The sequence below is a fragment of the Portunus trituberculatus genome, chromosome 27 (genome assembly GCF_017591435.1).
Source record: "Portunus trituberculatus isolate SZX2019 chromosome 27, ASM1759143v1, whole genome shotgun sequence".
In the NCBI taxonomy this organism is placed as follows: domain Eukaryota; kingdom Metazoa; phylum Arthropoda; class Malacostraca; order Decapoda; family Portunidae; genus Portunus; species Portunus trituberculatus.
The window spans coordinates 9,842,142-9,869,081 of NC_059281.1; the positions used below are offsets into that span (position 1 = coordinate 9,842,142).

Below are 26,940 nucleotides of genomic sequence, written 5' to 3' on the forward strand. Positions count from 1 at the left end.
ACAAAGTAACAAGAATCCTACATTATTAACTATAGAAACACTCTTGAAAACCGAGCTAGTCATCTCTATGATGTTGGAAAATAGTCTTTGTGAGAGAACAGAGCGTTTTTTGTGGTGTTTTTACAGTTCTTAAGCCAGAGGGACAAGATTTCTACATTATTAACTATAGAAACACCCTTGAAAACCTCTGTGGCCTTGGAAAACAGTCGTGGTGAGAGAGCAAACCATTTTTAACATTGGAGGGAGGAAAACGGCAACAATAACAACGATAACAACAATAAATTAACCTTAACGGAGACTTCAGGTGCAACTGTACTAATATATATAAAAAAAAAGAACATATAACCGAACATTTTTTTTACTCTACCCGTGGCCTCCTCACTCAGAAATCACATTATCTTGAAACATTTATCTTTACTTCTTTGTTTTATCATGAGGCGCCGCAAGTTTTTTCATTCTTAGTGCACCCGTCAACCTTCTTATCAGTTCCTACCACCACCACCACCACCACCACCACCACCACCATCATGTCCCACACACTGTTATCAAGATGTCCTAAGCTCGGAGGCGTTCAGGCATCTAGGAAGCCATTTAGTGGAAGTGGAAGTTATTGACTGATAAGTATGCGCATTTCTTGTCCTGTAAGTAATAAAGTGTGATGCTGAGAAGTGTTGAAAGTATGGTTTTAACCCCTTCAGTACTGGGACACATTTTTACCATGAGATTTGTGTACGATTAGACTATTTCATTTACATTAGGATGGGTCAATGGAGGTTACAAGATTAATGGCCACATTCTTCACAATTTTAACCTCTTCAATACTGGGACACATTTTTACCATGAGTTTTGTGTACGATTAGACTATTTTATTTACATCAGCAAGGGTCTATGGAGGTTACAAGAATAATGGCCACAGTCTTCACTATTCTAATCCCCCACATGAGTTCCTGAAGGTGCATAAAATCACCAAATGGCAAGCAGAATGAATATCACAACGCGTCATGGTACTGAAGGGGAACTTTGTGATAACAACTCTTGATGAGATGCCACACACTACGGTGAAAGAAAGCAACAGTAAAGTGACGTTGTTAAGCACGGCAACTGTACTTAACCTCCGCTTTCAGTTTTCTTTAATCCTGGCAAAGCTAGTTCGTCCTAGCTGCTTAGCGAGGTAGAAAGTCCCCTGCATTTTTTTTTTTCTCTCTTTCTAGTATTTTTTAATTACTCAAATGTCAAACTGTCCTTATATTATCTTTGACGAGAGCGATAAACTTCCCCAACAAACATAATACTTCACGCACACGCACACACACACACACGTACTGTCAGTCACTCTTATCAACTCTGCTGTCGCCACACATTCACCCTCCACTTGCATCAATACAAACAAATGAACACCCCCCCACCACCACCACCACTACGCTGTCACATCGGACATGCCTACCCCACCCCCACTCCTCTCCCAACACACACCATAACAAGCACTACCATCACCACCACTACCACGGCCCTTCCACAAACCCGTGCAAGTGTTTGGGTTCGGACACTTTCGCCGCGTTTCCAAAGACCGCCAACCTGACAGTGCTTGCAGCTCATCCCGCGCCCGCCAAGCACTCGGTCACACGCTATAGCAAGAAGAAAACAACTGAAAGGCGCCTCAGAAGTGACAAGACAGTGGTTTCAAAATAGGAGCCTTATTTCTTCCAAACTAGTACCACCACCACCACCACCACCACCACTCTTCATCGCTCCGGCAATTCTTCGTCCGATCATCATACCTTGTTAGACGCGGCGCCACCTCACAGTCACCAGGTACCCCAAGGTGTAAAACCATGCACATCCAATTACTTCTATTTGTGTGGGTGTCGCTCCCTAAGCTAGTTACAGGAAGCCCATGGGGGTGGGGGCCGGTATACGGAAAAGTGGAGACGGGGAGGGGAGCATGTCTGTATGCGTGTGTAAGAAATAGATAGGGAAGAGGAAGAGAAAATGTAAAGTTAGTGAGGGAAAAGATGAGGCAGGAGGGTTCCGTATATACATAAGAGGAAAAAGTAACTGGGGAGAAGTGAAAGACGAGAAAGCAAACGAAGATAAACTGTAAACAAGAAGAAAACGAGGGGAAAGAGATGAAATAAGAAACGCAGGCATGTCAAAGCGCTGAGAAACAGTTAAAAGAGGGTGAGAGGAGAAAATAATACGTGATGGTGATAAAGGAACGATGTGGAAGGGAAAAAGTGGAGAGAGAGGGACGCAAAAATAGGGAGGGGGAGAAAAATTATTTGATGGTGAAAAAGGAACGATGTGGGAGGGAAAAAGTGGGTAGAGGGACGCAAAAATAGAGAAGACGAGAAGGTGAGCAAGGAAGCGGTAGAAGGAAGTAGTCATTCCATGCTGGTTATATTTCGAACTCTTAGGAAGTACCAAGTAATCTTGTTAGCGTGGCGAGACTCACAGTGGTGGAAGCTTCTGGCTCGCTCTGCTTCACTCTATTCAAAGCCACAGTGACTCAATGGTTCACTCGCTCTGCTTCACTCCCTCAAAGCCTCACCCTTCCTTCTGTATGCTATACTAATGTCTCCACTCGTCATACATTCATCTAATCATCTTAATATTCAAATAAAATAAATTTCGGATCACCTACTTTACTTAATCTCTTCAGTACTAGGACGCGTTTTCATATTCATTCTGCTTATTATTTGGTGATTTTATACAGCTTCAGAAACATGTATTGGATTATAATAGTGAAGACTCTGACCATAAATCTTTGGCCATTCAGAAACCCTTCCTAATGCAAATAAAATAGTCAAATCACAACTAAAAATCAAGGTAGAAATGCGTCTCAGTATTGAAGGGGTTACGACAAAAATTAGGATTCGATGCCACAATGTAACAACGAGCAATGAAGGAACAATCATTTAGTCAACCACTCAACTCTTCACTCTCTAGTCTGACTCACCTGAGATTTCGTACGCCTGCCTGCCTGTCTGCCTGCCTGCCTGCACTTGCACATCAATTGCCTCACATACCACAGACGCGCATCACCGCCGACCCAGAGAAAGACAGGGAAGGAGAGACTCACCACAAAAGAATCGTAACTCAGCATTATGACGGCGGAACAAAATTCTATGCCGTGACAGTAAAATTATTCTCTCTCTCTCTCTCTCTCTCTCTCTCTCTCTCTCTCTCTCTCTCTCTCTCTCTCTCTCTCTCTCATTTATTTCAAGTGTACCTTCCCTCCTGCGGCTCCCTCCGTCACCTGGTTTCCTTCCTCCGCCTCAAAATACACAGAAAATGCTCCCCTACTGACGACCGCTGGCCTTACTAACGCCGCCCAGGTGGGGCGGCGTGGGAGGGACGGAAGGAAAAGGAAGAGGAAGAGGAGGAGGAGGAGGAGGAGGAGGAGGAAAGAAAAAGTTTGGAGTGGAAGGAAAATTATTCGTTACCGGCCGCATGATTCAAAGAAAACATGATTTCCTTCCTGCTAGCTATGTCTGTCTGTCTGTCTGTTTGTCTGTCTGTCTTCTTTCCTTCCTTCCTCCCCCGCCCGCCCACCCGGCCTTCCTGCCTCTGGGCTATGCGTCATCACAATGGTAGTGAACAAGAACCTTCCTGGAAATACTCTTAGTAATTCGAGGTAGAAATTCATCCACTTTCTACCCTTGTTCTTTCTTCTTCCACTCCTACTTCCACCCACACCCACTCACACCCACACACCGACAATCTTTGCAAAACACACCCACACCAAAATCCACAAACACCCACACACCTTAGACAATCTTTGCAAAACACACACACACACACACACACACACACACACACACACACACACACACACACACACACACAAACAGACACACACAAACAGACACACACATAGACACATAGATACAGGTTAGGGTGCGAGGGAAGTCTGTGAGAGTGTGGAAGAGGCAGTGAGAGTGAATAGAAATACAACAAATTAAGAAAAATGTTTACCCACATCCCACACCCACACCCACACCCCACACCCACACCCACACCCACCACACCTGAGGACCATAAATGCTTGATGCTCCTGAGGTGGAAAATAAACAATAAAGAAGACGATTCGTAAACAAACTATCAATCCAGACACTTAGCTAGACCACTTAGAGGCGTCAGTAAGTCAATTTCGTGATTTATTTTCTAGCAACACTTAAAGCACCTAACGTTTCCTTGCTTGTTTCTTTACAGTGGATACATTTTCTATACAATGTGGGCTTTTCACAGGAATTTATGAGTTAAAGGAGATGCTTAACCCCTTCAGTACTGGGGCGTATTTTCACCTTGAGTTTTAAGTATAATTAGACTATTTTATTGACATTAGGAAGGGTCTATGTAGGTCCGGAGATTAATAGCCAGAGTCTTCACTATTTCAATCCCCCACATAAGTTTCTGAAGCTGTAAAAAATCACCAGATAGTAAAGTAGAATGAATATGAAAACGCGTCATGGTATTAAACGGGTTAATTTCCTTGTCATTCTGCAAAACAAGCACCATTTTTTGTTCTCGTCTCCTTTTTACAGTGAAAACAAAACAAGCATAAAACTTTGTAAAACTTTTTTCTCTCCTTTCCTTTCCCTTCGTATACAAAGAAGCTAAGCACCTAATTTTCTTTTTCTTACTTTTTTTCGACGTTAACTTTCCCTTCTTTAAATGTAAAAATACTACAGGCACCAAATTATTTTCTTTTGTCACTTTACATCACAACTTCCCTCTCTTTTAGTGTACAAATAAGATATGAAGCCCTTAAATTTCTTTTTCTTACTTTTCCATGTCGACTTTCCCCTCTCCTAATACTACAAGCACTAAATCATCTTTTTCTCTCACTTTTCTTCACAACTTCCCTCTCTTTCAGTGTACAAACAAGATATAAAACCCCTAACTTTCCTTTCCTTACTTTTCTTCACGCTAACATTCCCGTCTTTACCTGTACAAATACGAGCACCTAACTTTTTGTCTTTTCTCAATATTTTTTACAACTAAGCTCTAACTTCGTCTCAGTTTCTTTCCTCCGTGCAATCCTCTCCTCGGTAAGCTTAGCAAGAGACTTCGAGTGTTTAACTTTCTAGGTCCTCTCTGCGTTCAAACTTGTGTAGCTTCTCGTGCAAGCCAGATAAAGCAGACACGAGTTGTATTCACGACCCTGAGCCAGCTATACACACAACTACGCTAATGACTTCCAGTTAATAGTGGTGGTGGTAGTGGTAGTGGTAGTAGTAGTAGCAGAAACCTTATGTCACTAGAATTACAGAAACACTCTTAAAAATCCGTGTCATTTCAACTAGAACCCTTGGAAAAGATGGTTTGTCCTGTTGGTAATGCAGAAACCTGTTAACATGTTACTAGAATTACAAACACCGTTTAAAAACCCTTGTCACTTCAACTAGAATCCTTGGAAAATAATACAGTGAGACGCAGAAGTGTTTTAGAATGTGGGTCATTTAAATCAAGGAGCTCCCTGTCCCACGCGACCATCCACACAAGAAGTCGACCTGCCAATCACGAAATACACTGAGAACATTAAATCAAAGACACCACACAATCCATCCCGTACAAAAATAACGAGAAAGGCGTAAATATCAAGTACCACCAATGACGCAGCAGAAAAAGAGAGCCGTGGGAAAAAATGCCAAGATTCTAATTAACGAGAGGAGGAACTGTAAACGTGGGAAAACTGCAGTGATCTTGAGAGAGTTTAAGTTGACGTAAGAGAACCGCGATAATTAACGGAAAAAATAGCTTGTTGCATCACCTGGCGGGAGACTTAGGGGGAGGATGGGGAAGGGGGAGGAGTTAGACTTAGGGGAGGAAAGGGAGAGGGGAGGAGGGAGAGGCGTGAGTTAATGAGGCTGGGAACTAAACTGGGTGCCCCTCTTGAGATGAACCGTGAGTAATTAGTAATGGCCTGCATATCTCTCTCTCTCTCTCTCTCTCTCTCATACCTGTCCATATTAGCCATACCTGGAAAGCTTCAAATTCTTATCTGGCGACCTCACGCAGAACTGGAATGTAGCAGGTACTAATACGCTCTCTCTCTCTCTCTCTCTCTCTCTCTCTCTCTCTCTCTCTCTCTCTCTCTCTCTCTCTCTCTCTCATAAAAACTAGTTCCCCCACCTCTTTTTTCCCGAGCTAAAATTAACTTAATGGTGTTTCTATTAGCATGAATAAGATAGGTAGTTACTGTAACAAGGGCACAGGGGAAAGCTTAGTAGAAATTAATGAAAGGGGAAATTCACCACAGCACAACACAAGGAAGCGACAAATGAATACAAGAATGAAGTGGAAGGAGTTACAATAAATGATACCATGAAACGAGAAGGAAAGGCTACGAGGACTCTGATAAGGTAACAAAACAACGATGAGACTTGTAGTAAGAGCCAAGACAACGAAGAATCATCTGAACATTCCCTACCTGCTTCAGTATTTCCAACTTCCTATGACTTGACTTCATTTAACCTCTTCAGTACTGGAACGCATTTTTACCCTGAGATTTGTGTACGATTAGACCATTTTATTGATAACTGGAAAGGTCTATGGAGGTCAGAAGATTAATGGCCACAGTCTTTAACCACACAAGTCTCTGAGGCTGTATAAAATCACCAAATAGTAAGCAGAATTAACATGGAAAACCGTCATGGTACTCAAGAGGTTAACAGAGAGGTTTCAAGACATTTATCCCTTCTTTTTTGGCTAACTCTCTCGGACCTTCATGGGGATTGACAACAGAGCCATTTTTCGTTTTATGTTGCCCTTGGCCAGTTTTCTCCTCTTGTGTAAAAAAAGGAACCGTATTTAAGCATCAAGTGAAAAGGAAATGGTGAGAATATGATAAATGAAGCGAGTAATGGTCTAAATGATAGCACAAGGAAAGAGTTCACGAAGGGTTCACGAAGCAGGGTTCGGAGCAACAAGACGCCCTGGGAAAGACTCCACTAATAAAAGACAATTGGCCGACTTACGAACATAATTGTTATTTCTTGCCGGAGAGGAGACGAAACCCAGCTCCTGCCCTTTCTCTCTCTCTCTCTCTCTCTCTCTCTCTCTCTCTCTCTCTCTCTCTCATGCCCATCCCAGCCTCCTCCCACCCTCTGAACTTGCTCTCCTCTGCTCTCCTCTCCATTATACCAGTTCTCATATTTCTTCTTCCACGTCTATACCTTATCTTCTGCTTCTTCTGTCTCTTCTTTCTCTTTAATCCTTCTTACACTTTTTCCTTTTCGTTTTCCTGTTCCCTCCTTACACGACTCTCACTTTTCAGATTTGCTCACTTTCTTCGTATTTTTTGTCTATCTCTTATTTATTTCCCATAAATCTTGCATTCGTTTTAACTTTTGTCTATCTTCATATAAATTATTTCCTATCCTATACTTCACTTCTCATTCTCTCACTTTCTCTCTCCATCTTGTCTTTCCACCTGTCCCTCTAATTTTCCACTTGCAACCTCTCCACTTCCCCAAGCTCTTATCTCGCATTGGTATCATCCACTTCCCCCACACACTCCCCCCTCTCTCCACATTCATCTCACCTACGGGCGTTACGCAGTATAGTCAGCAACAGGTACTGCGGCTTGGATCTCCCTACTGCACCTTTCCGTCCCAGCAATGCACGTTAAAACCAACCTCACAGTGTATATCCTTAGATACAGAAAAGAGTATAGCGTAATGAAACCTCTCAACTCCTTTAGCCCTAAGTTTTTATTACGATTATACGATTTTATTTACATTAGGAAGGGTGTATGGAGATAAGAAGATTAATGGCCAGTTTTCATTATTTTAGTCCCTACCTAAGTTTCCGAATTTGTATAAAACTGCCAAATAGTAAGAAGAATGAATATGAAAAAAGGCGTCATGGTACTGAAGGGGTTAATAAATTTGATAGTTGAGTGATGGTGCCAAGACATGGTCATTATGGCACTGTGTAGCTGCTATGAGAGACTGAGCGTTGCCTCTTCCAATGAAAAATGACATTGTTGTGCCTTTTAAAAGTTTGCGTCCACCACATATGTTCCTCCTTGTCCCCTTCACCTACAGGCACTTCACTATACATGAAGGTCAAAGAAGCCGCGGCAGACTGTTTGCTGGGAAGTGGGAAGTAAGGAATAGGGTCATAGTTCCCACAGGGGATTAGTGGTAAGTGCAGCGGCGTCTTTTGAGGCCAAACACCCACAGGGGACAGCCTCAGTAGGTGAGGGACGCTGGGCCAGTGGGCGGCTGGGAGAAGGGAGAAGCTAGCGAAGGACTAAGTGACCTTGTTGAGAAAGTTGCGATGACTAAGATTTTACTTTTTGTTGTTGTTAGTGATGGTGGTCGCAGTGGTGGTCTTCACTCGAACAACTTTTCAAGGGATGTTCGCTACACACACACACACACACACACACACACACACACACACAGTGGTTAGAGCGCTACTTCACACACCAGAGGACCGGGGTTCGATTCAGATATTTGGGTGTGTCTTCTTTCACGTGTAGCCCCTGTTCACCTAGCAGTGAGTAGGTACGGGATGTAAATCGAGGAGTTGTGACCTTGTTGTCCCGGTGTGTGGTGTGTGCCTGGTCTCAGGCCTATCCGAAGATCGGAAATAATGAGCTCTGAGCTCGTTCCGTAGGGTAACGTCTGGCTGTCTCGTCAGAGACCAGCAGATCATACAGTGAATTACACACACACACACACACAGCTTTTCCTGTGAGTTGATCCTCCGTTCTTTAAGTTCTCTACTTCAATGTACTGCATCATGTAGTACAGTTTAATTAGTTTGTCTACTTATTCGTTCTCCGTTACCTACCACGGGGCTTTGTCGGGGACAGCAGGTGAGGGGCGGGCCGGGGAGCAAGGGACGGTCTATTTCAATGCAAACAATGCGGCATTGTGAAGCATCGAGCTCAAGGCTCATCAAAAGAGGCGACACAGTTTTGACGGGAAATTGCCATAACAAACACCTGCACACACACACACACAGTCATCAAGAACCCTGACAGTCCCACCACCAACTCATCATAACTACGTCTCCCTTCTCATGAAAACAAAAATCTTAACCAATGGACATGATCGTGAGCAGGAATACTTCAGCAAACCCCCTGGAGGAAGAAGAAGCGTTAACGTAACAACAACAGCACCATTACTGTATGTGGAGGAGGAGGAGGAGGAGGTAGGAAGATAATTAAGACACAACACGATCACTTTCACTGACGAAGGAACCTCTCGTTATAAAACAGTTGTAAACCAGCCCTTCCCCAGCCACTGGTCCTCCTTCCATCTGCTTCCTGCCCAATTTCCAACCGTTTTCCCGCGTGTGTGCGAGGGGCGTGGCTGTCTCGTCGCACCGTACGCTGATGACGGTGATGGGAGGGCAGTGGGCAAGAGGGAGGGAAGGATGGGTAAGGCCGAGTGATTTCGTAAAAGCTATCGATGATCAATAGTGTTTTAGTGATATTATAATGCAAGCTTACTTCCCTCCCTCTCTCTCCATCCTCCCCACACTCCCTTTTCGCCTAACCTCCCTCTCCCATCCTCCCTCAACCACACGTCGCTAACGACACGCGACCACCCTTCTCTTCTTTCACCCACACCTGTCATCCACCTGTCCCTTTTCACTTACCTGAGCAACGCACCTATCTTCATCTACTCTCCCTTCCACCACGACTGTTAATGTATTCTACCTTTCCAATATACACACCTGCTAACCATTGTGCTTTTTCATATAGTCACTGATCATTAACACGTGTCTTCCTCTACTCACCTGTCCAATATACCTGCATCCCACCACACCTGACCACCACCTCTTCATTTATACATCTACACACCTCTAACTTAACTATCATCAACACACCTGCCCACTATACCTGTCTTCCAAACCTCACCACGGCAGCCTCTACACACCTGTCCACAGTACCTGCTTTCCGTCACGCATTATCATAGTATTCTCTTTCTCTGTACACGTGTTCACCGCATCTGTTTTCCCCCACACATCATCACGAACTACTCCTAATCATCTGTCAAACTATTCTCTAACGCCGCTACTTTTCACTAGTAATTCACGATCTTGCATGCAAACAGCGCCCGAAATTTGGTAGTAACTCTCTTACCTGACTTGTAAATTGTTCACAAAGGCTCGCACTGATATTTCATCCAGGAGCACGGCGTCCCCAATCCCAACTTCTTCGTAGGACGCCATCTCCTCTGCACGATGGCACACCCCACCTTCACTGACTCCTAAAGACCAACTGGCTGACGCGCGGCCGCCGTATGATGTGATGAACCCCCGGACTTCAAACACGGGCGAGCGATAGATGTGAACTGCGTACCACTCACTACTCAGAATTGTTCGCTCTCTTGTTCCTGTAATATGACTCTGGTTGTATTTATTAGTTTCACTATGCGTGTTGTTTTATAAAGGGTATATATCGTGTGGCGCTGTATGATGATGAGTAGACTAGCGTGTACTTGTAACCTACGTATTATGCAGAGAAAAGATACGCAAGATAACAGCAGTTCATTTCGTTTCAAAGCGTTTCGTGCTGCTAAGTTCGAATTTCAATTACCTGGAAAAACTTGCTATCAGAAATGCTTCATGGAACCTAACTACAGCCACATCAGTAATGCCATGTGCGATATATCAACTATTTTGTCAACAGCGAGAATATGAGAGTGTATATCGAAGAACGAGACACCTTGATGAAGATCTCGCCGCGATTTTGAGTATATACTACAATTTGCATACTTGAGTTACTCTCTTGCGTATACTATGGGTCTGGAAAGGGTATACGATCGCTTTTGACCAGGCATGACGGCATCAATATATCCGTTAAAAGGGTGTGAGCAGTGAGCAGTGAGCTGGTGAGCAAGAGGAGATGAGGGAGGAAGGAGGGGCAGCGGCAGGTTTTGAACAGCTGTTTCTCGTTGAGTAGAATCTTCGGTCAAAACACATTCATTTATTGGTTCTCTTAATGATATAGCACATATTAAAAACATGAGTGATAAAATGTGAGACAAGAACCTTTATTTCCTTTTCAGTGTCCAGTTTGAACTCACAGAGATATTTTTCAGACAAAATGCTCTCTGGAACTATCTGTAAACTCAAGTTGTGACAGAAGAGAGGAAGGGAAGGGAGGGAGTGTGGGGGAGTGCGGAGATGGAGAGAGGCCCAGCCACAGTTACCGCGCTATTTGTATCAGCTGTGACTGAACAGGGGAGATCTGCGCTGCACATCGTGTTATGTGGTAAGATCTTTCACAAGGAAGAGAGATGGTTTTGCACTGTCCAGCTTTTAGGGGTTATTCAATCTGACTGATGAATAAGAGTGTCATTCACCTACGGTTGTCTTTTTGCAGATCACAGCCATTTCCATACGAAAAAAAAAAGCCCTTTGTGGGTAGGAATGAGACCATTCAGGCACTACACACAGGGACAGCGAGGTCACAGACACACTTCTTACATGTCGTAGTACCTACTTGCGCTGGAGCTAGACATTGTCTCGATCAGTCCGGGGTTCTAACTCGGGCTCTTTTTAGTGAGCACCACGCGGTGGGTGTGTAGCAGAGGGTGAAAGACTGGGGAAAAGCCCAATAAAAGAAGTTGAAGCACTGAGTCACAGAGCTACAGGTTCCCAGGGAATGTGTTTAAGTAACAATGATTTATAATATGGGTGGTCAATAGGGAGTCTTGCTAGGGAAAGTGGTAGCAGTACCTGGGACAGTGTTGCCTTTGTTTCTCCATTGGCTTGAGCCTTCTTGGTCATTAGTGACCATTATTTATAAGTGTGTATAGCCTATGAGCCAAGATTTAATCTTAGGCCTTCCTACATCATAGTCTTTTTTGATCCATTATAAGTGCATGATTACACAGCTGAATTGTTTCTTACAGATTATCCAGATGCTGGAAGCTCAGTGACTGCAGTACACATACAATGTCTTCTGATGCAGCAAAGAGACCACAGAGCATGGACACGCCCAACAGTTCCCAGAGTGAGGAGCCACGGCTCAAGATACCACGGAGATCACTAGGGGAGGAAGACGTGTCACAGAGAGTTAAGGAGCTACAGATCAGAGTACAGGAAAAAAAGGAAGTGTTGCGCAAACTTAACTTAGCCAAGACTTATCGCACCAAGTGGGAGACACAGGATCTCAGCACTGTGACCAACCATTGGCTTGAGGTGTGCCAGACAGCTTTGGAGGACCTGCGGGCAAGACTGAAGGAAGGTTTGGCTGGTGATAAAGGCCAGCCACAGCTTACCTTGAAAACTTTAGTGCTCAATCTTGGCATTGACCTGGAACTGGTACAGCTTGATGAAGAGGAGGACTGTTTCATCACATAGGCTGCACTGGAGAACATTACTACAATGTCTAGAAAGGAAATATGTACATTCTTGTTCTGAGATACGTAAATCTGTCTTATTGATCATTATTAGTATATGTTAAGTGTAACACTTTTCCAATGTGTCTTCCTTACTTTTATAAGATTGTCAATACTGTTAATTCTCTATAGAATATTGTATAAATAACACATTCATGTTTTCCAACCATGTATACATAGATGAATTATAAGGCAGAATCTGAAGTCAACCTCATGATGAGGCTTAGCATGTTATCAAATAACAAAAATATCACTGATGACAATGTTTGGAGTGAAATGAGTATACATGTGATCATTACAGATATAAACTATGCTGACTGCAATTGATGTTTTCTATAAATGTAAGGAAGAATATGAAACAAATATATACACATCATACTTTCCTGAGGTTTATTTTCACACATTTCACTTCACATTTCAGCATTACTGTTCACCTTAATTTTGGAAACTGTGTTGCATTTATAAACCAAGCAAAACAGCATTATCAAAAAATATTATTAGAAAAGATCTATTGGGCATCTAAATCATTGGAAGCATTGGACTTCAATGTGAATGTCTTTTAAACATGAATTTTAAACAATCTATGTATGTACAGTAAATAACAAGACATCCTTGGGCACCTACAAGCCAGTCTGCCCTGATGCTATGAGTTCAGCAAAGGTTGCCACAGTTCTGGTGGGACGGCCACTCATTCCCTTGCCCAAGTATGACACTTCATCTTTGTTCTCCATTACTCCAGCAATGTCCATGTGCATCCAGTGGTCACAGCTGACAAATTCCTGTAGGCAAACAAAAATTAGTTAAAAAGTTTCACAAGGTATAAGTTATTTATAATCTAAATCTATTACAATTTTAAATGATATTTTACAAAGATATCTTATCTTGATAAATAAAATTAGTAAGATCAAATTTTTGACAGGATTCCCCACATGCAGCATGTTGATGATATTCAGCCACTTGAGCATCAGATAAAAAATTACCAACATCCAGCAAGACTCAAACAAAGTGCCTGTACAGGCCTCTCTGAACTGGGTGTTGCCCACCTTAAGGAAAGCTGCAGCAAGAATAGAGCCAGCATCCTTTGAGTGTTTGCCCAAGTTGTGCACATCAGCAAGACCAAAATCTATTGAGAAGCAGATGAAGAATACAAATTTAGTTTTTAATTTTTCTTTTCCTGCAGCTGTTGTGAACAACCAGAGGCCTTTGATCCTTGTGTTGTGCTTCTGACACAAATAACAAACCTGGAGATTTCTGGATATGACTACTTGAAACATCTCTTTACTGGGAGATAATTCTGTATTAGCTAATTTGAAAAGTTGAGAATTTCAACAAACTTATCAGTCTTTTCTGTCAATATTATCAATGTCCAATCCCTTATCCATTATAAATGCCAGAACGAAACAAAGTGCTATGCTTTGCTTTTCTTTTCTGTAAGCTGATATTCTCAAATCTCTCTCCCTTCATGAGTCACACCAGTGCTTATCATCTGTGCAAGAAGACAATGTTGAAGGATACTGTGAGTCTGAGTCAAATCTTGTCTTAGCCTACAACTGTACAAAACCAAATGGAATACCTTTAAGAAACTTGCAGCTGTGCAAGACCCCCCTGCTGGCTTATGTTTCCCCTGGTTGTTCACATCAGCTAACCAACAGTCTAGGAAAAATGAAGTTGATATTCTGAAGTTTTATCTCCATAAACAATTATAGAAAGGATTCATTACAAACTTCACAGTTACATCCAGTTAGTTTACACAAAGACATCTTTGTCTGACTAGACACGTGAATATCAATGAAATATAGATCACGATGAAATTACATTCAGATAAAAAAATCAACTAAATACCCACATTATTAAGACCTACCTGTAACCTGGCTTGAATAATGCTTCCAAAGAGGCATTTTCCACACCCTGTCTCCTGTGACAGTCCCTGCCTTATGCATGGCATCCCATACAGCCTTGCTGTTGCAAAAGACTCCTGTTGCCCCACTACCAAGTGACACAGCCATTGCACCTGAAAATGTGCAATAAATTAATTTTATCAGATGGAAAAAACTTACACAGGTAAATATGAAATAATGTTTCTTCTCAGAATTTCAATAAAAAAATATATATATATATAGAACGACATTGCTGCATTATACACTCATACCTATTAATACACCTGCTTATCAATCTTGGAACATTCTAAATTTAGTAATGCTGTATGAAAGAAGCTCCATCAAATTGTTACCAGTGAGGGTAGCCATGTTGACCATTGCTCTGGGTGAGTGCTGTGAGGCATAGTGGAGAGCATCAGCCAGGATCAGTCTTCCCTCGGCATCTGTGTTGTCAATCTGGATACTTTTGCCATTGGAGGCGACCACAACATCTCCAGGTTTAGTTGCAATGCTCCCCGGCATGTTCTCACACAATGGTATGAAGCCTGCAAATGTATGCCGGTATGTATATATAAAAAGTGGCACAGCTCCAATGTCCGACACCCACCCACAGTGTATAGTGGCAAGGGTCATCACACTCCTCCACCTGTTTTGCATTGTAGGGATATGGAAGTCATCATTCATTTTGTCCTTTTCACTTTTCATAATACATAATAACAAAGAGAAGTGAGGGCATGTGATTTTAGGATACCTTATCAGGTGAGGCAAAATACAAGGACGGAGAGAACATAGAATACATGAATTCAAATTATCTCTTTAAAGGGCAGGTGCTTAATGAGTTACATCTCTGATTCTTATCCAGCACTATAAAGAAATTATGTAGAAAACAACCTTTAATGTTGATAGGAAGACCCAATGCTGCAGCAATGAAGATTGAGCCAACAGTGCAGGCAGCACCACCCATGTCTGCTCTCATCTTGTCCATATTTGCTGACGGCTTCAATGAGATGCCACCCGTGTCAAATGTTACTCCCTTTCCTGGGTGGAGAACATGGTATAACTAAGTAAACAAACTAGAATATCCACTTAATCAGTAAGTGTAGTTCCCTACCATCATGTGTGCATGAAAATAATTACATATTCAATACACTTCAGTCATGTAGACATGTAGCATGTAGCTGAACAGAAATCAGGGAATGAGCAGGGCACAGAAAAGAAAAAGAGCTTTACTTTGAGTGCCACAATAAACAAATACTTTAACATGTAAACCTATTATGCAAGTTTTTCAACTCACCAGTTTCACACTGAAATACATAAAAAGAAAAACTAATAATAACACTGATGTAGGAAGAACATACCAACAATTGCCAAAGGCTTTTCGTCAGTGAACCGCTTCCCTCGATATGACAGCTCCAAGAAGACAGGAGGCTCTCCTGAACCTCGAGTCACAGACAGGAAAGAATTCATGTTTCTCTCCTTAGCCCATTCATAAGTCCTGGGCATCACTTCCACTCCAAGACCTTCCAAGCAGTTCACTGCTTCCTTTTCAATAAACAAGACATGCACATAAAAATCAACCCTGTTACTGAAATTTCAATTACGTATCAAAAAATCTTTGCAATGCTGTTAATTGTTACAATTGGCATGAAATTTGTATAATTACAGTGAACAATTCTAACCTCAATATAGAACAGGAATATATTTTATTGCAATGAATTTGTTGACATGATGCGTAGCTCCTGTTCACACAACATATCAATGAAATCATGTCTCACTTTGATGAAGGGAAAAGTGTACAGACACTAAAAGATAACATTAAAATTACTGCACTCCACCAAGCACTGATCATTTTAACTCATTCTCAAGCACTATCCAGTCTATAAGTGAGCTGTAACAAATAAAGAATTTAATTAACTAGGATTATTTTATTATCACACTGCTATATTGTCTAAAACTTCATAAGGAATATTATTTGGTACAGCTTACTCATTTTAATCCCAATACACACAATACATCTAAAATAATGCAAACACTGCTACCCCTTACTTGTGCAAAGTTAGTCGGGGTGAGAATATTGGCAGGAGTTTCCATGAGTCGCCGAGCAATGTTCTGTCCCTCGGCAAACGTTGCCCCACGAGTCCACCTGCACCAAGAAACAGTAATAAGAAAAATGTGTCAACTATCTATTTCCTTTAAGGATCTCGGGACAGTATGAACACAGTAAGTGAGGCATTGCAATACTGTGCATCATAAAATACTGAAAGGTAACTTGTCATCTACACACCTGAAAATAGAAAGGCCTTGTCATACCTAGTACTGAAGAAGGCTGTATTCTCACAAAGAGCAAGAGTTTAATGCCAAGCTGCATAATCAAGTGCTATTTATCAAATGTTCTTCAGTTACTTTTAGGTCTTCCTGAATATCTATCTGTTTTTATCAGTATAGCACCTATTGACAATATATCTTTCTTTTCTTTATATTGAAGGAACTCAAACTATACTTCTCAATCTTTTGGTAGAATGGCTATGAACAATTCATTGTTTTAATTCCCTTATTGATTTGCTCAACTTGTTTGCCCCTCAACTCCACATCTATTGGGCCACCACCTCTTACATCTGTCACAACACCACTGAACTTGGAAATTAATGTAGGCCAGATAAATCATGGCAGATACAAACCCTTGGTCATTTTGGCTTAAACAAGTAACTGCTGGAGACTCTTTTTTCTTGCTTTTGAGATCCTGATACTTGAAAGCTGCCAAGAGAGCTCCTTCAGCTGCTGCTTCCCCATCCCCACACGGGTCAACCTGGATGCTCTTCAGTCCCAAATCACCCAAGGAACGATAACCAGCTGAAAAAAAATGAAAAAATGTGCATGCAAAATGTATATAAAGCTGTAACAAACAATCCTAGTCTACACATATTAAATTTTCTTTACAACAGCATCTTTCAAACCCTAAATTCCCTTGATAATTGTCAAAAATATAAAAATCATACCTGCCACAGCAGTTCGAATAGCTTCTTTACTTTCGTCCCTTTCCTCTATGGGATCATAGTTCTGATTCTGCTCTCCAAGGCCCACCACTGACACCACGGGAAATTCATCAGACACACCATACAGTACTCGACTCTTGCCAGCCTTCAGGGAACCACCACTTGGGAGGAAAGCAAACCATGGTCAAAATGGGTGTCGTGTATACCTTTCAAAGAGATTCGACTGGAATCCCTTACTCCGGATGCCACAAATGAAGCAACAAACACCAGTAGGAATAAGAATAGTAATTTGGATAGTTACCTCCCTTTATTACACACTTCCATCTTGGAAAAAAAATAGGTTATTGCATTAAGAACTCATTGACATAAAATAGTTACTGCTAAGTATGAAAACACCTTCAAGAAACTGAAGGAAACATCATGTATATAATTTAAAGTCTGTCAAAAATATCCAACCTTAGGTCAGATAAAGGGTGGCATGCTTTTATTGGACTTTTAAGTCTTATTTGCTTAGATCATCTGGACCTTGTGTTTCCACACATGGTCCAGCAGTCCGTCCACTGCTGGGATCATTCCCACTAGTTGTATTCTGTAATGGCTACAGAATGCATTCTGGATATCTTCTTGGCTCAACAATTGCAATTCTTTTAGAAGCAGCAGCAGCAACTTAAGGAACAGTCAGATATTAAAAAAGTGCCATGTCTGGAGGACAGGCAAATCCAAGGAATTTAGTGCCTGACCAAGAAATCTTGGAATGAGTATGAAAAATTAACTGGACTCCTGACAATGCCACCACCACATTCTTCACATATTTCACAATATCTTGCCCACACACTATGTATATCAGGCTCTTTACTCTCTGGACACAGTTCTTTATATCCACCTGTTCTGTAAGCTAAAGATGCTGCTAAAATGACCACAAATTGAGTCAAGAAAATATCATACAAGACGATAGTCCAAACCATGACTTGTAGAGATGTTCCTAACAATGGAAGGACCAATTAGCCAAGCATGTAGTCACAAGGAATGCTTTAGACATTAAAAGCTAGGATTCAAAATACATATAAGCCACTTTCTATAGCTTCCCTAAAGTCTGATACTTTTTGACAGGTCTTTAAGTTCCTCCTTCAAAAAAAGATAAAAAAAAAAAAAAAAAAAAAAAAAAGAAAGAAAGAAAGTAGCAAGTACATATTCACTACAATCTGGCTGAACTGAAGTTACCGCTATAGAACTTCAAAGTGGAATATACCAATAGCACATACAATCAGTGCTTTTAATAGTAGAAACAAGATTTATATGTCCTTGGTTATGTTATTGTTGGTGTTCATACAGTTTGGTTGTTAGACATGATTAAGCTTGAGATAAGATATGTTAAACAATAACAAGAGTAAGACCAATGTTACACTAAATATATGATTGAAATTACTCCAGGTGGTGACTCGGTTATAGTCTCCAAATAGAAATTCTGATCGATCTTTAGAGAGATGCTGATTCTGCCGAATGACAATCTCTACCCTGGCTTAATGAGAGAGAGAGAGAGAGAGAGAGAGAGAGAGAGAGAGAGAGAGAGAGAGAGAGAGAGAGAGAGAGAGAGAGAGAGAGAGAGAGAGAGAGAGAAATAAAATACAAATAACAGTAGCTGATTCACAGAACCGTTGAGGAGGTCTCCGTAACTCTCATGGTTTACACCACCACAAATACAGTCTAGTAAGTTCTGTTAGTTTTGTTTTCATTATAACACACATCTAATACATGAATCAAAGGCACACAACTGCAATGTTCATGGTGGCAAAAGAAAAAATAGTTTTCCGAATGTGAAGAAGGATTTTGAAACATTCATCTTCATCATGAAACTTATGAAATTTATTTTCCACTACGCATGAAGAGAGAGAGAAGTCAGTATTGTTTAATATAAGCAACACTTGTCAGTGATACTGTATAAACAATCATAGGAATACAAAACAATTTGCATAACAACAAATCCAGCTAAAGCCATGATTTACACACATTACAATTATCCCTCTCAAGTTATTGCTTGAGGTGATCAGCTGGAATCATCGTCATCAATGTTATCCCACTCTATGCAGGCAATGGATGACCACAAATGTTTACATTTGATTTTGAATAATATAACACTTATATACTTTCAAAACATAACTCGTCCTAAACATAAAATGCTTAAATTACGAAAATGTAAAAACATTTATTAACAAAGACTTGCCCAAACATCTTGACATTATTCTTCTACATGAAGATTCTACCCATAGAAAACTTTATTATCAAAAATATGAACTTCAAAATATGTACTTGTACATTCATACTTTAAAGCTAATTTTGCTCACTTATAGACTATCCCCACATGATCATTAGTCCCAATACTGCAGCAACTACTAACTCGTCTTCCCACTGCTTCCCATTGCCCAGCAGGGACATTCTGCACCAAACTGGCTCTTGCTTACAATTCCTGCACCACTGCAAATACTCGTCATTTTTCTCAAGATCAGACACATTAAAAATATTTGATATGTAAGTTCACATTTCCTTGTACAGCACAGTATATATCGTATCTCATTGGCATTACTTTTACATATGGACTAATGAAGAGACTTTGTAGAATGTGTGTCTATAGTCACAGTTTTCCAAAGTTCAGACTATATACATCTTACATAAATAATTAGAGGTAGTAACTGATACACAACTGAATATAGATACTATATGCACTTTACACTGGTACAATCTAAAAATTACAGTGGTTTAGTTTCTGACTATACGAGACACAGTTACATGATTAAGGTCATTCAGCTCTGAAAGGTTTACTTCACTGTAGGAATATATCAAGTATCATGTAAATACACAAAACATGAAGTTGCTCATTAACAAACAACAACAAAATCTGCAATCCTTCTTAGGGAATGTATTTTTAGGGGATGTTCATAATTTTTTTGTTACATACACAATAATTACTAAATCATTACATATACTCACTTTGTAAACACCAACTTCTCTATGTCTTACTAGTCCTCAGCTCCTTGTGACCTTTCCAATACATACATGCCTTCCCTAACTACTTGATGATTCTAAATGGCACACCACCACGCCACTTGCCAACCAGCTGTGTGTGTGTGTGGCAGCACCGATCACACACGCACCCCACACAACCTCTCACTTCATTATTTTGAGGACTACAACCTTTCTCTTTTGATAATGGATATTGTTGAGTATTTCAAGAACCAAGACAAGTAATTTTTACAACTTATTACTTTAAATGCCATTTCTAATAACGACAAATCTTGGTGCCTTGCCTGATATGGCTAGACCACCAGTCCTGCAATATAGTTATCCACTTAGCTATATAACATGTACAGTGAAAAAAATGATAAAAAATAAGAAACAAATAATCAATCAATTATATATATATATATATATATATATATATATATATATATATATATATATATATATATATATATATATATATATATATATATATATATATATATATATATATATATATATATATATATATATATATATATATATATATATATATATATAAAGGCTAAAATGCCTTTGGGGTGAGAGCCCACACAGATAACAACATTGGCTGCAAATAGAACTAAAGAGAGAAACCACTGAACAGCAGGAAATAAAAGGAAATAAAAAAAACTGATAATAATAATAATTAGTCAAAAGAGTGCTTAATATGAAAACAAACTGAACTAGTATAGAGTTATAGCTGTTGTGTACATCAGGGAGGAAACAAAGACTGAATAGCAATTTGGATGTCTGAAACTTTGATCACCAGTAAGACAAATTCAGATACTCAAACTGTGAAAGGATGGTATGAAAGTATGACAGCATTTACCAACGGGCTGAGAGACTGGTGGGGAAGCTGAAGACAATATGCAGCTCTGGCAGAATGAAAATAAGTTACATAAGATGGATTAATTATTACAGAGGTGTTACACCAATGATTCAGGAGGTACAACTTAGAAGTTAAGGTAAGGATGAGCCAATAGTAATAAGTATCCTGCCATTTGTTATGTATAATGCAAATGAAGTAATTAAAGAAGGATAGTGTAGTTAAGCAGTTCCACAGTTACCTAAAACAAGAGGAAAAGAAAGTATTGGCAGACATGTAAAGTGATGATGGCACATTGATGGCAGACGTCACCAAGGATCTACTTTGATGTTGTTTGGAGTGTATCAGTGAAGTTGGGAGTTTACACACTTGGAAAGGCACCTCACTTTTACCATCAAACTTTAAATATTAATAAGTTATATATTTCAAGTCAAAAGCTTTACAGGAAAATAAATAAATAAATAATAATAATAATAATAATAAAAAAAAAAAAAAAAAAAAAAAAATACAGACTGCTAGAAGGGGTAGTAATAAGATGAAGGGTTGCTTAGATGAAAGGAAGTGTAGAGGACAATAACAAGATGGAAACACTCTCCCCAACACTACACTGTCATGTGGATCCTGTACATCGTGTTTATTGATCACGTCACGCAGTGTAATATGTGATCTCAATAATCAAAATAATAAATGTAATTCATCTGTAACATACTTAGCCTGTGATTAATAAAGTTATCATTTCAACACTAAAAGAAAACTACAACTTAAAACAAAGCATTATGGAAGAGTTCAGTGCACAACTGGACAAGAAACCTTATCAGGACAACCTGATGAATAAATCATTAAAAACCTGTATCAACTTCAAACACTTAATTTTTCCAGTAAAACTACACATATCACATACTAATTTGTACAAATACCCAAATACACTCTACATTAAAAGCACACCTGCATACTAAATGCTATCTCATAAATATGAAGCTACCATTGAAATAGTTAAAGTTTTCATTATACCATCTGCAATATCTTTATTATACCCTTGCTGTTCCCTGCCGCTATAATGTTAGACCCTCTCCTCCAGCACACGGCAGAAACAAACTCTGTGGATTCCTCCTCTTTTTGTTCCTGATCAAGAACCCACTTCTTCTGATCAAATTTTAAACTAAACAACTTCTTTGACATACCTTTATAATACACATACAGTGAGTTGTTTTCAGACCCACAAGCCACATATTCTCCATCAGTGGCTAAACCAACAAAGTTTTCTCTCATTTATGTGTCCTTGAAGGGAACGCACACAGTGAGATTTGTTGACGTTCCAAATCTTCAACAGACTGTCCGTCGAGGCTGAAACAATGTCCTCACTCGACACAAACTTAACATACGACACAGCTTTCCGGTGACCCTTGAACACTCTCACTTCCTCTTTCATGTTGCGGAGGTCGTAGTAGTGCACGCAGTGATCAGCCGACCCAAACGCAAGGTGGTATCTGCTGGAGGGATTGAATTGCACACAACATACATTTGCTTTGGCTTCCAACGATGTGATGGATCTCTCATTGTCCAGCGACCACAGCTTCACTTTGTGGTCATCGCTACCTGAGGCTATCAGTTTGGTGTCCATCTTATTAAAATCTACATTCCAACACCTTTTTTCATGTTCTTGGAAGACGTGGAGTCTCTGGGCAGTGAAGGCATCCCACACTGTCACTGTACCGTCATAGTCACTACTAGCTAAGAAGTTTTTCATATAGTTGCTCCAGCTCACACAACTAATTTTTGAGCTGCAGATCATTTCAGAACATGGATAATGTAAATCTACAGTGTCTCTGATCACTGTGCCGTAGTCAAAGATGCGAATTTTCTTAGTGAGTCCAGCAACAGCAAAATACTCACTGTCTTTGTCAAATTCAATACTGGAAGCAATATTACTGGACTGGTTAAACATGTCGCAGTTGTAATTGATTGTGGCTAACGGACGCATGGCACTGTACTGAGTAAATCTGGATATGCATTCCCCAAACTGGTCAAGCCCTTGATCCTCCTCCTCATCCATGCCAGAGTCACTGAAGCCAGGGATCCGCATGCTGAAGTACCTCTCCACCAGCTCCTCAAAGTGGAGATGCATCCTCTTCCGTTTAGCATGAACTGTGGAACTCTCTGGGCAGGCCTGGGTGAACAGGGGAACATTAAAGCCTTCCTCTGAAGGACTTTGAGGTTCTTGGGGGCCATTACATGTTCCAGGGGATTCTCCATCAGTAAGGAAAATACCACTTGAATTTGAAACACTTCCTCCCTGGGATAATGTGCTGGATAAACTTTTGAAAGGAGATGAAGGGTCAAGATTGGTCTCTACACATGAAAGATCATGTGATATTAGTTTTAATTCTCTGCTTATAGAAGATATCTGTTCTTCCTTCTGTTTTTTAAGAGTAAATAAGAAGTCTTTCATTAATAAAAACTTATTTTGCAACGATGCTGCTTCTAACTGCTCTTTCTTTTCTTGTAATATACTTATTATATGTGTAATGTCACTTAGTCCTAGGGAGGCTGTTTCAAAGCTTAGATTATTCCTGAGTTCACTGAGGGCTGCCACATTGTTCTTTTTTGTGAATGCTGCATGCAGATCAGCCTTGCGGCGTTGCTTCAGCACTTGCTGGTTCACAGTATGATTTGGAAATATGTGATCAACACTTTCAACAGTATAACTGCATTTGGGACATCTCTTATTTGATTCTATGCTGTTAACTAAACATCTATGGCAAAATGTGTGCCACATTTTGTCATGTGAGCTTCTGATATAAGATCCAAACACACTGGACAGAGATAATCTGAGTTTTTCTCCTCTGCAGTCCCTTCCAAGCCATTTAATACAATAGGATTGGCACGCTTAACTCCCCGGCCATTCACTCGTGTACTTGTGCCTTCCAGCCGTGTTTCATTGGATGCCATGGCTGTGGTTCTTCTCAACACTCCTCTAGACTAGGCCAATGTTGCTCACACTCCTTCTGCCCAGTCAACAGGCACAAAAATGATGTGACCTGAAAGATATTACCTACTGTTAGCACAAATATTAACTGTACATGATATTAGAGAAAAACAAACTTGGAAATGCTCAAGTTACTAACAATATGAGTTTCTTTTATCTTTCAGGTCACTTAAATTTAAGTATTAACTAAAAGATAACTAAAATGTACAGCATATACAATATATGTGCTGGAAAACTACCAGAACTGTTAGACCATTATGATATTACAGTTAATTATATTTTTCCTGCATCAGTACTACTCTCCTTGAATCTAGACCAGTGTTTGCAAAATCTATCTGTACCAATATCTGAGGTTTAACATGCCCAGTCACTATCACTTAATGATTGTAAGTTTTATTGTGTGCTACAGAATTGCTCATGTTTGGAAGAGGCAGTGTATCTTGGTGGTCACCAAGATACACTGCTTGGACAGTGTGTTTTACTTAAAGCTTCCAACCAAGCAGAAAAATTGTGCTTGAGGAAACTGACTCACTGGCATCTCAAGTGTACCTTTCCTCCTCACTCACGCCCACATGCAAGACTGGCGCTCGCTAACTGTAGCACCACACACTCACTCACGTACCATTCACACTGTTAGCCTTGACAGTCACTGAAGAGGGATAGTCTTGTAAACCACTCAACTTTACTACACAAAATATAATAATAATAATAATAATAATAATAATAATAATAATAATAGCATGAATGATGTGTATGAGGAAGACAATAAACATGCATTTAATACATTCAAAACAAAATTGACCATGGAAATGACAGTACATGAAACAAAACAACACGCATCTTTATATCTGAAGGTGATGAAAAAAAGTTGATGAGGAGGTGTGAGTGAATCCTCTCTTACACGAGACCTGCAGCCTATCAAAGGAGAGAAAAGGCATGACGTGTTAACTTACTACTGCATCAGACGGACGAGGTTGCCGGAAGACTGTTCGTTGATGTGGTCGGCAGCATCAGTGAAGGTGTTTTCTGTCCCATCATTGTAAACCCCTACTATGACTCCAGCCTGGAAACAAATACACCACCAATGAATAATAACAATAATAACAAGAATAATGATAATAATAATACTAACAGTAATAATAAGAATTTCAATAAAAAAAACCATGAGGGGGTCAAATCATTACATATATTGCTGAGTACATAACTTTCCATATCAATAACAAGATTAACAACAAAACCTTGAACAATAATGACAGTAATAATAACAATTTCAATAAGAACAATGAGAGAGTCAAATTATTAGTTTTACTGTTGGGTACATAATTTTCCACATCAATAACATGATTAATAACACCCACACTCGTGCAATTCCACCCGTAGTACCAGTAGCTTTCATGTACAATACAATAACAGTAACATGAAATGGTTGGATTTAGCCCCATCAGTACCATGATGCATTTCCATATCCATTGTTAATATCTGGCAATTTTAAACAGCTTCAGAAAATTGTGTGAGGATGAAAATAATGAGGACTCTTTACATTAATCTTCCGACCTCCATAGACCCTTCCTAATGTCAATAAAATCGTCAAATCATACCCAAAATGTATGGTAAAAATGCGTTCCAGTAATGAAGGGGTTAATATCACAAATAGGGTTGCTACACCAGGTTAAGACTGCATTTAGGATCACAAGCAAAAACAGGTTTGGAAACACTGCTGTAAACCTTAGTTCCATATAACACCCAGTTCACTATAATACTACAGCAACGAAAAGTAGGCAACCAGGTGAGGTAACATACAGATAAGCCTCTACACTAAATGACAAGGCAGATAATCACCAACAAGAGTCAATACACTGTGCAATATAACAAAAGCCTCACCAAGATAACTAGCAACACCACAGAAAGTCCCGGTGATGACAAATTAACCTGAGCCAAGACAACAGATAAGCCTCTACACTAAATGACACGGCAGATAATCACCAACAAGTCACTACACAGTACAATATAACGGAAGCCTCACCAAGATGACTAGCAACACCAAAGAGAGGCCCGGTGATGACAAATTAACCTGAGCCAAGACAACAGATTAGCCACCCCCACAGATAAGCCTCTACACTAAATGACAAGGCAAATAATCACAAAAAAGGGTCATTACGCTGTGCAATATAACGAAAACCTCACCAAAATGACTAGCAACACCACAAAGAGTCCCGGTGATGACAAATTAACCCGAGCTAAGACAACAGATTAGCCACCCCCCTTCCCCCGTCAGCCGGCCCCTACCCACCTTCCTCTCGCTGCTGCCACAGGACCGCACACTCCTCGCTAGCGACAACACGTGGGGCCTGAGGAATACCCTGCTGGTCCTCACAAAAGCCATGATAGTGTTTTTTTTTTATAAATAGCCCCCAAGGCCGACGACTGGTGGTGTCCTAAGCCAGCCTCAATCACTGCTCCCTCACTCCGCCCACTCTCTGCGACACGCCAGGCTAGTGGCAGTGTGGGTGACCAGCGTCTGTGCTCTGCTTGCCTCTGCCTGGCCCACTCCGGGTCAATACAGCAAGGAAATTAAAACTTGTGCTGATGTGATGTTTCCACCCACAGACTCGCGTGGGGACAGTGGGGGTAGACGGGCCTAAAGCAGCTTGCCTTCTATTTCTCTGTAAAAGATGCAAATATAATAGAATTTTAATTAATGTGCTGATCATGCCACTAGGAGTCGGATGCTACAAATAATATTCATCTATTAAATGGTTTCTAAATGGTAGACGGGCCTAAAGCAGAATACGCATCAAATAATTCTAGAATATATCAATAAAATATAGTGCCCATATATCGACTAAATGTA

At 40.3% G+C, this 26,940-nt stretch overlaps 4 protein-coding genes across 13 annotated transcripts in view; 1 reads left to right on the top strand and 3 right to left on the bottom strand.

Moving 5' to 3' along the window:
• LOC123509597 (unconventional myosin ID-like) overlaps nt 1–10,258 on the bottom strand; it is a 77,136-nt gene extending 66,878 nt beyond the window's left edge. The window contains exon 1 of one of the 2 annotated variants that reach the window (XM_045264021.1): nt 10,106–10,258. In XM_045264021.1, the coding sequence (XP_045119956.1) occupies nt 10,106–10,194 (89 nt within the window). In that variant the 5' untranslated portion in view covers nt 10,195–10,258. The remainder of the gene's footprint in view (nt 1–10,105) is intronic. The other variant, XM_045264022.1, reaches the window with a different exon arrangement.
• On the top strand, nt 1,521–12,751 carry LOC123509603 (swi5-dependent recombination DNA repair protein 1 homolog). Of its 7 annotated transcripts, XM_045264030.1 has the most exons (3): nt 1,526–1,812; nt 11,067–11,239; nt 11,883–12,751. In XM_045264030.1, exon 3 carries the CDS (start codon nt 11,926–11,928, stop codon nt 12,331–12,333), a length of 408 nt encoding a protein of 135 aa, XP_045119965.1. In that variant the 5' UTR covers nt 1,526–1,812; nt 11,067–11,239; nt 11,883–11,925; the 3' UTR covers nt 12,334–12,751. The 7 variants fall into 7 exon arrangements, with proteins under 7 accessions (XP_045119967.1, XP_045119966.1, XP_045119965.1 ...); XM_045264032.1 differs by lacking the exon at nt 11,067–11,239 and having other exon boundaries at nt 1,521–1,822; XM_045264031.1 differs by lacking the exon at nt 11,067–11,239 and having other exon boundaries at nt 1,522–1,812.
• LOC123509600 (cytosol aminopeptidase-like) lies at nt 12,739–26,730 on the bottom strand. Of its 3 annotated transcripts, XM_045264026.1 has the most exons (12): nt 26,380–26,730; nt 25,043–25,152; nt 17,245–17,402; nt 16,927–17,098; nt 16,295–16,391; nt 15,607–15,790; nt 15,140–15,286; nt 14,602–14,793; nt 14,233–14,382; nt 13,945–14,024; nt 13,415–13,494; nt 12,739–13,150 (listed from the first exon to the last, which is right to left on the bottom strand). In XM_045264026.1, the coding sequence occupies exons 1-12, from the start codon at nt 26,470–26,472 to the stop codon at nt 13,102–13,104; spliced, it is 1,512 nt and encodes a 503-aa protein (XP_045119961.1). In that variant the 5' UTR covers nt 26,473–26,730; the 3' UTR covers nt 12,739–13,101. The 3 variants fall into 3 exon arrangements, with proteins under 3 accessions (XP_045119961.1, XP_045119959.1, XP_045119960.1); XM_045264024.1 differs by lacking the exon at nt 13,945–14,024; XM_045264025.1 differs by lacking the exon at nt 13,415–13,494.
• Nucleotides 20,816–24,019, bottom strand: LOC123509598 (E3 ubiquitin-protein ligase COP1-like). The gene is given in 2 exon segments (XM_045264023.1): nt 20,816–22,363; nt 22,365–24,019. Coding segments are annotated over 2 exon segments (1,770 nt in total). The 5' UTR covers nt 23,880–24,019; the 3' UTR covers nt 20,816–22,108.
• Nucleotides 26,731–26,940: the final 210 nt, after the last annotated feature.